Source organism: Lactuca sativa, chromosome 2, assembly GCF_002870075.4.
Source record: "Lactuca sativa cultivar Salinas chromosome 2, Lsat_Salinas_v11, whole genome shotgun sequence".
Taxonomy (NCBI): domain Eukaryota; kingdom Viridiplantae; phylum Streptophyta; class Magnoliopsida; order Asterales; family Asteraceae; genus Lactuca; species Lactuca sativa.
The window spans coordinates 199,571,868-199,582,567 of record NC_056624.2 but is presented as its reverse complement, the minus strand read 5'-3'; the positions used below and the strand labels follow the sequence as shown (position 1 = coordinate 199,582,567).

The following is a 10,700-nucleotide window of genomic DNA, read 5'->3' as shown; positions in this document are numbered from 1 at the left end:
TTGAGGAAGCTCGAGCTCGGCTCGTGAACAATTTAGTGAGCTCGCGAGCCTAATCGAGCTTAAACGAGCATTTATGTGTGTGTGTATATATATATATATATATATATATATATATATATATATGCTCGTTTAAGCTTGTTTAGGCTCGCGAGCCCATTAATTGAAGCTCGGCTCGAGGACGTTTAATAAGCGAGCCTCATATTTAGGCTCGAGCTCGACTCAGGCTCGTTTAATTCGATCTCGAGTTGAGCTTTTAACGAGTCGATCCCGAGTAGCTTACGAATAGCTCGACTCACTTACACCCCTAATCATGCCACTTAGAACCTTGCTTAAATTAGCCTAGAACTGAACTTCTTGACATAGTTGAGGGGCTATTCATGTAACTCCCCGCAATTATCTTTATAACAATATCAACTCCGTGGGAATTGTGGGATCTGATGCTAGCCAACACGAACGCTGATTCAGACTCCAAATTGAAACGTAAAATCGAATCCTTCTTTCTCCCTATTTTAATCGATTACTCTCCCCCAAATTTTTTAAACACTCTTCCATTTCATTCCACGAATCAACCATGTCTCAGGTACTTAATTCTCTCTATTTCCCCTCGTTTTATTCTGCATGAACAGCAAGCTCGTCTGAAGTTGTTGATTTGAAAAACAAGTTTGAACTTTGATATCTTGAAACTGCTCTCGAAACGCCTTTCTGTTTTATTTTCGATAAACCTTTTTCTTATTTTGAGTTTAGACTGGTTGAATTTATGTATGTTGAAGAATGGATTGATAATTTCATTGTCATCGCTCATCAGCTACAACTAATCTTGCTAATAATGGTCAAGTACGATCACGTGGTAGATTTCTTTGAAACGATCAAACACACACACACACACTATGCTACCATGTTAGTGACGAGTCTCCACACAAAAGTTAATTTCAATTTCTTGACGTACATGTTAATTTTGATGTACTCGAGTAATTAACAAGTAAAAGTTATAGTTTGAATTTGTTCATTTTCACCATGAAAAACCGTCCAACCTATATTTTTTACGACATTCTATATATCTGGGTTCAAATTTTACAAAACAAGTTATACTTTGTAACTGTTCGGAAGAAGTTAATTACTTCATCTAGCTAGTTGACAAATTCTCTTCTCGTAGCTTGTTTTATATTATATTGTTTGTACTTTATATCTTGATTTATGACTACTTAATTCCATGACACCAAACTTATAAATCTAAATGGATGGAAATTTAGACCGTCGTTCTCAAGGTTGCCATGTCATGTGGAGGCTGTGCTGGTGCCGTGAAGAGGGTTCTCACCAACATGGAAGGTTTGTAGTTCATCTTTTTAATTCATGCATGAATGCTCTTTACCTGTAGAAAGTTAGTGGGTATTGCTTTTTGAGAAGTCGGAATATCTTTTGATCGAAAAAATGGGTTGACATTGACATATGAATCCGATTCCATTTACTGAGGATCAGATCCTTTTTATCTCTTGGAACACAGGAATTCTGAGTTGTGTGAAGCACAAAGTTTTAGCTTTCTTTATCAGAATCTATTTTCCGATTTCAGAAGCAATTATAAATATATGAAAATGTTCGTTTAATTAGGGGTGGAAACTTTTGACATTGATCTGGAGCACAAAAAGGTTACAGTGAAAGGAAACGTGGAGCCAGATCTAGTTTTTCAAACAGTTTCCAAGACAGGGAAGAAGACGGAGTTTTGGCCAACAGAAGAAGCGTCGTCATGTTGTGGAGGGAAGAAATCAGAGGAGGCTGTTGTTGCTGCACCATCTAGTGAAGCCGGAGAAACGGTGGACCCTGTCCCTGTGGCGGCAACACCATCTTGTGTCGCCGGAAAACCAGTTAGTGAAGCTGCAAAACCGGTGGAGCCTGTTATTGCACCATCTGCTGAGGTGGAGAAACCGGTGGAACCGGTTGAAAAGCCGGTTGAACCTGTTGTTGTTTGATCTTTTTTATAAGTGTTTGGGGGTGTTGTTGGTTTTAATATGTTCGTAGTTGTGTGGGTTGTTTGTGTAAGTTTGAAGCTTGTTATTGTAAAATTTAGCCATTGGAATAAATCTTGGCATTACAATAAATAAAGAACATGATGGCATGTGATAATATCGATAAAATAAAAGGATAATGACTTGAGAGGGTAACATACTATTCCATTTTGTCACATTTGGTCACTAAACTTTTTTTCGTGCTCTAATAGCCATTTAACTTGTTCATTCGTGTAAATTTCATCCCTACGACTGCTTTTTGCCGGTTTCAATGGACTGGTCGATCCTACGTGTCAGTATGATCCTACGTGGCATGTAGGGCTAATGTTATTAAAAGAGAGGTGTATGCGGTTCCTTGATTGTGCCCTAATACCGCCGATGGCTTTCTCCTGCAGCTTCTCATCATCCCTCAATCGATCAAGCAAGAAATCAACTGCGCACGATACAAAAACTTATGATTGTGGGTTCCCTACACGTATTCTAACATCAAAAACACCAAAGAATCCAGGGAGGCATTTCATGGTGTGCAATGAGGTAAACTATTTCACTTGAATCTTCTCCCTTTTCTGATTCTTTTTTCCTAATTTGAAATCTCATTATGAGTTTTTCGTGTTGAAGGGTAAATGCAAATATTGGAAATGGTTGGATGTAGAACCTGTAGAAATGCCTCTAATGGAAGTGGTGGAGGGAAAGAAAGTTGAATTAGTAGCATTAAAGACCGAAGTAGAGAAGGTGAAGGAAGACATGGAACAAATGAAGAAGGAAAAGTACTCTGATGCCATTGCAATGAAGGAAAAAATATATAAGTTTACCATAGGATTTCTTTTTTTGATCATCGTGTATATGATGAAATCATGTATTGAAAGATGTTGTTTGAATGGAATGAATGTATTATCTTAACTTCTTGTTGGAATGGAATGAAGTAATTTTGACTGGAATGGAATCACAAAGTAGTAATTTTGACTGGAATGGAATCATAAAGTAGTAATTTTGACTAGAATGGAATCACAAAGTAGTAATTTTGACTGGAATGGAATCACAAAGTAGTAATTTTGACTGGAATGGAATCACAAAGTAGTAATGTTGACTGGAATGAAGGCATATATGTACAATTAATAGCATTACACATCAAAGACTTCTTTCTAACTCCAGTCAAAAGCTTAGCTAATTCCAGTCAACATCTTAGCTAATATGACCATAATCTTTCATAATGCTCAATTAGACTTCCTTCAATTAATAACATTACACATCAAGATGTTTAAATAACTTGTAACAGATTAGAAAATAGGAATTGACGAAACTACCGTTGGTAGTCAAAACTGATTAACTGTCATATTTCAATTAATAACATTACACATCAAGATGTTTAAATAACTTGTAACAGACTAGAAAATAGGAATTGACGAAACTACCCTTGGTAGTCAAAACTGATTAACTGTCATATTATCTAACAATATAGGATTCCATTCTTTGACTGTAATGGAATCATTGAGACAACAATGTATAGAAATAATAAGAAACTAATTGAATACGGTGGTTGAATTCATTGCAAATACTCCATCAATATTCTAAATTAAATAAAGGGTGAATAGTTGTCTGCATACACAAAAGATAGGACAAAAGATTCCTTCTAGGGACCACAAAAGAAGGGCCACCATGTGCCCACAAACCCAAAAGAAAAGCATAAATAACACATAGTATTGTCTTTAGATCACAACTTGATAACAAAAGATGTGCCCACCCACTACCTACACACCTACTTAATTAAGGACTGTAGGGTTCTCTACACTGCTCCCAACCCCAGGTATGTTCCTCCTCAATGCCATTTTGACAATCCTTTCAGAATATTTCCTCCGTCCAGTTCTACCAATTGGGACCCTTCTTGGGACAGGCCTTGCAGCTGGTAGTGGTGGTGGTGGTGGAGGTGGTTGGGCTGCTGGTGGTGGTGGTGGTGGAGGTGGTTGGGCTGCTGCTGGTGGTTGACTTGGTCTTGCTCCACTACTCCATGATGAACTTGGTGGTTGACTTGGTCCTGCTCCACTACCCTTGGATGAACTTGGTGCTGCAAAAAAATTGAAGTCTCAAGATTACATATCAAAATGATGTATTATGTTCAGATAATTGGGACATTTACCTGATGTATTTGTTTGCTGCTTAGATGGACACTTTTTCTTGTTATGACCTGGTTCCTTGCAAATACTACACTTTATCAGGGATCCCCTTCTTGTCACAGAATGGCTAACTGGTCCACTCAACTCCCTTTCTACTGCATCCCTCTTCCTTTTCACTGATAGCCTACCAGGTAATCTTCTTCTTTTGGGAGGCAAAGGCTTTCGATAAGGAACTTCTTCCCACATATCACTACCATTGAGAGGGTTAATGCTATAATTATAGCATTTTAGATAAGCCTCTTTACTGTATGATTGGGACACATGTTTCTGCATCTTGATTCAGGGAAGAGATTGCAGCTACTCCATGTAAGCATGGTATCCCTGTAAGTTGCCATATTCTGCATGCACAAGTCTTTGCAATTAGATCCACTCCATATGCTGCATCATTGAACCTAACTTCATACTTTTGATAACCACAAGGAGTAACCCCCTACAATCTGTATAAGGCAATAATGACTACAAATTAATAACTAATAACACAAACTAATACTTGGATAGATGAATTGTAAAACTACATGTTACCTCTGTTTAACCTTCAAATCTTGTATACGCTTCCTAATACTTGGACAGATATTCAAATCCCATTCAATTCCTTCTACTCTTTGACTGTATATCCTCTCCATCACAAATATCCTAATCTCCTCTAGCATAGTGATGATTGGTTTCCTTCTAGCATGCCTGATAGCAGAATTGAAACTCTCACTCACCCCATTCTCAACTACATCACAATCTCTGCCCTCTTTAAAAAATGCCTTAGACCAGGTAGTAGGATCTCTGTGTATAAGGTACTCATATGCTTGAGTATCTACATATTTGATCTTTTCCATTACATGTTTGAACTTTTGTTCAGTACTAGCTCTAACAGCCCTCCAAAAAAGCTTCCTGAAATGTTGACCGGTAAACCTTTTAGCAAAATTAGCCACAATGTGCTTGGCACATTGTCTGTGTTCAGCTTCTGGACACCTTTCTTTTACTGCTTCTAGCAACCCCTACAAATAACAACAACAAAATTAGTGAAACATGCATAAAAACATATGTATAAATATGAACCAATGCTCACCTTGTGTCCATCAGAAAGAAGGGTAATGCCTGCACCAAGACCACCATCAATATCATCCATGAGGAGATCTATGAACCACTTCCATGTGGCCTTGTTCTCAACTCCAACTACATCCCATGCTATAGGGTAGATTTGGTTGTTTGCATCCCTCCCTACAGCTGCCAAAACTTCTCCCCTAACAATACCCTTTAGAAAGCAACCATCAAGGCCAATCACAGGACTGCACCTTTCCTTCCAACCATCACTTATAGCTTTAAAGCAGACATAGTACTTAGAAAACAAAGTTGTGGAATCTGGCATGATGTCTACATCCATCCTCACAGTAGACCCAAGGTTTGTCCTCAGAATTTCATGACCATATGACCATAATCTCCCATAATGTTCAATTAGACTTCCTTCAATTTCTTGTAATGCAAATTTCTTTGCATTTCTGCATTGCCCCTCACTCACATTTATATTGAATGTTGTTGAAACTTTAGCTTTCATGTTCCTAACACTCATTTTTGGCTTCTCTATAATTTCACTCATAAACTGTTTTCCTAACCACTTATAAGTTACTATGGACCCAAACTTAAACACCCTGCTACAATTATGTTCACTAACTAAAGATTTTATCTGAAAAGTCCTCTCTTTACTCATCCAAGAGGCCCAAAGTCTAAATGGACAATTAGGTGACTTGTTTTTTTTTTGCAACACTTAACTAACAACCTTTGGGAGTCATTTTTTTCAAACCAAAGATCATATCCATTAGCAACTGCATAGTTGCTCAACATGTTTTTAAGCTCATCAGGATTAGAAAATCGCATACCTAATAGTGGTTTCATCTGATTCCATGGTTGTCTATCATCCTGTACAGGGTATCGAGGTTTAACATATTCAACATCTTCATCTAATGTGTCTAGACAAAGTTTGTTTAAGAACCTTTCACCCTTGGTTTTGTTGGCTGGGAATGGATATTCAACATCATCTTCTTCATGGTCAACAAAATAAGTCTCCGAAAATACTGAGTCTTCATCCTCTTCACAGCTGTAGTCTTGATCTTCATTTTCCTCTTCCTCAATCCATTCGAAGATTGTTTCATTATAGTCGTCCACATACACATTCATTCTCCTCTCATTTTCATAAGCCAAATCCAAAAATTCTTTGTAATCACCGTCATTCACCAGTGTATGAATTCCCTGACTTAAAGACTCTTGTGGAAGGCAGAAGTAAATTTCTTTGCTTCTAGTTCTGGTGAGCTTTTGAAGGAATTACATGAACTCCTCCTACTCAAATGCACTGAAGTCAACATCTCCTACTGATTGTTTGTCGGGATCAAAGTATACTAATGGGTTGGGTGCAAACGTTCCATTATAGTGGAAATCCACTACAATGAAGTTTCGATCAATGGGACATTGAGATGAAGCCATTACAGAGACCGATTGAAGATTGAAGGAGAAAAAATCGGGGGTTAATGAGACTTGGTGCCCTAATCGAATTTAAGGACCAAACGAGACTTCACTCTTAACTTTAATGAGGATGGGAGGCAAAATCGGGGCCTACATGCCATATCATTGGCTACCTAGGAAAAAAAAAGCCACACCAGACCCATGCAATCGTTGAAACCGGCTATAATCAGTCATAGGGGGAAATTTTACACGAATGAACAAGTTAAATGGCTATTAAAGCACGAAAAAAAGTTTAGTGACCAAATGTGACAAAATGGAATAGTATGTTACCCTCTCAAGTCATTATCCCTAAAATAAATTAAAACTAGGTTTTTTTGGACTAGACAGTGGTCAGGACTCAGGTCAGTCCTCAAATAAGCCTTTAAAAGACTATATTAACTATTTGACATCATTTATTCCTACGAACTTTTATACTTATTATCACTACCCCTAAGTTTGTTCCTACCTCTTTTATACTTATCACTACCCCTAAATGATTATTTTTGGCATTAATTATCCCTACCCCTTTTCCACTTAACCATACCCCTAATAATTACATTTTATTTTTTTCCTTAAATAACTAATGATTAATTAATTATTATGTTTTTTTTTTATTTTCTTTTAATACATATTAGCTTATTATTTTTTTTTATTAATCTAGTTTTTTACTTAATTTATTTATTTACCTTGGTATTTATGATTTAAAAATATTTGTTTGACATTTTGTTTGAAGATATTGTTTAACATAAAAAAAACTTATTTGATGTTTTGTTCTTTTATATATTTTTTTTAATATTTTGTTTGAATATTAATATAACATTTTAAATCATCTCACGTTTATGAATAGTCATGTTTGACCACGGATGTTGCCGTTTCATATTTTTGGCACATTTGTTTCATTTTTTAATCTTTACGTTTTGGTCAAATACATATCTTTAAGTTTTGTTTGTTTGTATTTATTCAAAAATTTTATTTTTAAAATGTATTCTTGTTTCGGACGACAAATTTAAAAAAATATGGCTTATATTTTTAAAAAAAATATATGACGTTTGTTTATTTGTATGATCAAAAATTCTTTAAATTTTTATTATTTTTTGTATAGTTAAAAAATCTTTGAATCTTTGTTGAAAAACATATTTAAACAAAAAAATGTTTGATGTTTGAATATATTTTTAATGTTTTATTAGTTTGTATTTATGGTGCATTATAATATAAACGAATAAAATGTTAATAAATTATTATAAAATTCAAATCATAAATACAATGAATGCACGTGAGGGGCAAGAACTGACAAAGAAATTGCAATTTTATTGTTCATAAGCTTCATTTCCGTAATATATATATATATATATATATATATATATATATATATATATATATATATATATATATATATATATATATATACTATCTTATAAAAGAAATCTAACTATTTCTAAAAATAGATTGATTATAAAAATAATATTTTTTTAAGATGTCCAAATGATAAAGCTGATACTACAAGTAACCATTAATAAAATAATATTAAATTTTAACCACATTTTGAATTCAAATATTCCTCATCAAATCTCCTTATATTTCTCAACAATTTGATTTTGTTCCCTCAAATACCGGATTTATTCAAATTTTGAACCCTTTTAGATATCCTTAAATTTAGCATGTTGATTCAAATATCTCTCACATCGCATATATACCTATTTGTTCCATCCCCTGCTATAAAGCCCACCGTCCAGGAACAAAAAATGACTTCATCTCCCGTCTTCCATTATCCCTAACCATCGGTTCTATGGCACCGCTTTCTGACGTCTTTATTATTATTATTATTATTATTATTATTATTATTATTATTATTATTATTACACTTATTTTCTCCACCTAATAAAATTAACACCAACACGTAACTAATAAATATTAATCTTAATTATAAATCATATTTGACTATTTATTGGAGATTATAGACCAATAAGTCTTATTGGCTGTTTATACAAGATAATTGCAAAAACTTTGGCTCGGGAGTCTATTATGGGTATCCATAATCTCAAGAATAAAGCTGCTGACTGTATCTCAAAAAAGTCCATTCCGGGTGTTTGGAACAATATAGCAGGGGTAAAAAGCGAGTTCTCAAAAGCTGGAATCAATTTTGATGAAGTAATCAAAAAGCAAGTGGGTAAAGGTGATTGCACGTTGTTCTGGTTAGATAAATGGCTGGCAGCGAAAATTTAAAATCAATGTTCCCAGAATTGTACAAGCTAGAGAAAACTAAAAAGTGCAAAATAAGGGACAGGATAAACACCGGGGGAATAACATGGGAATGGAAATCGAGTCCATCCTCTAGCTCTCAAGCATGTGAATTTGCTGAGTTGGCTCTCAAAGTGGAATCATTTCTACCAAACTCCCAACCAGACAGGTGGGTATGTAGCATCTCTGGGGATGGGGTTTACCACGTCAATGTGGTAAGGGAACTGATAGATACGGTGGGCTCGAGTATTGAAGGAGGGAAGATCGATTGGATTCCGGAGGTTCCGACTAAGGTACGGTGTTTCATTTGGAGGGCGGTCTTAAATGGTATCCCAACTGCGTGTGCTCTCCAAAAGAGAGGAATCAACTTCAACTCAGTTATGTGCAACTATTGTGATCTGGAAAGAGAAGATACTGATCATGCTTTGATCAAGTGCCCGATGGCAGCAAAGGTGTGGGAGGAGATGTTCAGGTGGTTTGGCATTCCTCATCCTCAATTTGGGAATATAAGTGACGTGGTGAGGTTCTGCTCTACATGGGGAAGATGCTTAAAAAAGAGGAGGAACCTAATTAGCATTTGCTATGGTACTGCATGGCTAATCTGGAGAGCAAGATGCAATTTTGTCTTTAATAAGATTCGGATATCACCCAACCAACTGGCGGGGAACATTCAATCCATGGTGTTTTCATGGATTAAACATAGGAGAGTTAATTGTTCTTATAATTGGATTGATTGGTGCTCTAGTCCTTCCTATTGTATGTAAATATTTCTTGTCTGTAGTTTGTACTTTTAGACTTTTGGCCTATAGTTTCTTGCTATTTGGCCTCTTTTCTAATATATTATTTGTCGGTTCTAAAAAAAATTAAATTAAATAAATATTAAAATAATTATTAATTTATCTAATAATGAGAAAGAGAAAAAAAAAAGACTTTTACACGGAAAACACTGTCAGATTATTATATTTTTACCTAAAATGTAATAATGGAGAGGATAGGACAATACAATAACGGAGAGAAAAACGGGTAGGAATAATAACTCCTTTATTTTTTAATAATTAGGTTATCATGTCATATTTGTTACTAGTTAATTAATATTATTTTTAATAATTAGGTTATAATTACATACTTTTAAGTAGACTGGGCTCTATTGGACTGGTAGATGGGCAGACGCCAAAGCTCTTTGGAAACGTGCTTTTTTATTCTCCAGCTTCTTGTATTTTTGTAGTATTGATTTTCGGACGGTTTGTTTTTGTTTTCAATTTTTATCATTGGGCTTTTTATTTTGTATTTTGTTTTTTTATTTGGTTTCTCTTTTTGTGATTTTGTGAGTTGTTTGTTTATACTTTTTTTTTTGTCTTTTTTTTTTCATTTTATTTAAGTTTCCTTCTTTATAATGGATTTTTCTCAATAAAAAAATTATATGTTTTTGTCAAACTGTTATAAGGTTTGTGACATTTTCCTTTTTTGTTCACAACCCAATCAAACCTAATTTTCTATTAAAAACTAATTTCTTTCTCTTCCACATCAATAACTCAGTTAAACTCAAATCTTTTTTTTCATTAACAATCCAAACCAATCTAATTTCATATTAAAAAATATATCAATGTTGATATCATTTTGTAAAGAAAAATTAATCACAAATTTTATAATATTTATTTATTTATTTACTTAAAAGAAAAGACAAACTAACAAGATTAGATTTAACTAGGGAAGAAACCCGCTTTGCGGGATTGGATACGCTAAAGAAAAAACACAAGTACAGATGTATCGAATTAAACAAATCATGGTAGTACATTTTCATTTC

At 34.6% G+C, this 10,700-nt stretch overlaps 3 protein-coding genes across 3 annotated transcripts; all 3 read left to right on the top strand.

Moving 5' to 3' along the window:
* Positions 1–425: 425 nt before the first annotated feature.
* Positions 426–2,156, top strand: LOC111915026 (copper transport protein CCH). Its single transcript, XM_023910731.3, has 3 exons — positions 426–580; positions 1,251–1,326; positions 1,606–2,156. The coding sequence occupies exons 1-3, from the start codon at positions 572–574 to the stop codon at positions 1,962–1,964; spliced, it is 444 nt and encodes a 147-aa protein (XP_023766499.1). The 5' UTR covers positions 426–571; the 3' UTR covers positions 1,965–2,156.
* A 144-nt stretch (positions 2,157–2,300) lies between these two features.
* On the top strand, positions 2,301–2,938 carry LOC111915025 (uncharacterized). The gene is made up of 2 exons (XM_023910730.3): positions 2,301–2,534; positions 2,619–2,938. The coding sequence occupies exons 1-2, from the start codon at positions 2,325–2,327 to the stop codon at positions 2,898–2,900; spliced, it is 492 nt and encodes a 163-aa protein (XP_023766498.2). The 5' UTR covers positions 2,301–2,324; the 3' UTR covers positions 2,901–2,938.
* Positions 2,939–8,859: 5,921 nt separating this feature from the next.
* LOC128132453 (uncharacterized) lies at positions 8,860–9,660 on the top strand. Its single transcript, XM_052769031.1, has one exon. It carries the CDS (start codon positions 8,860–8,862, stop codon positions 9,658–9,660), a length of 801 nt encoding a protein of 266 aa, XP_052624991.1.
* Positions 9,661–10,700: the final 1,040 nt, after the last annotated feature.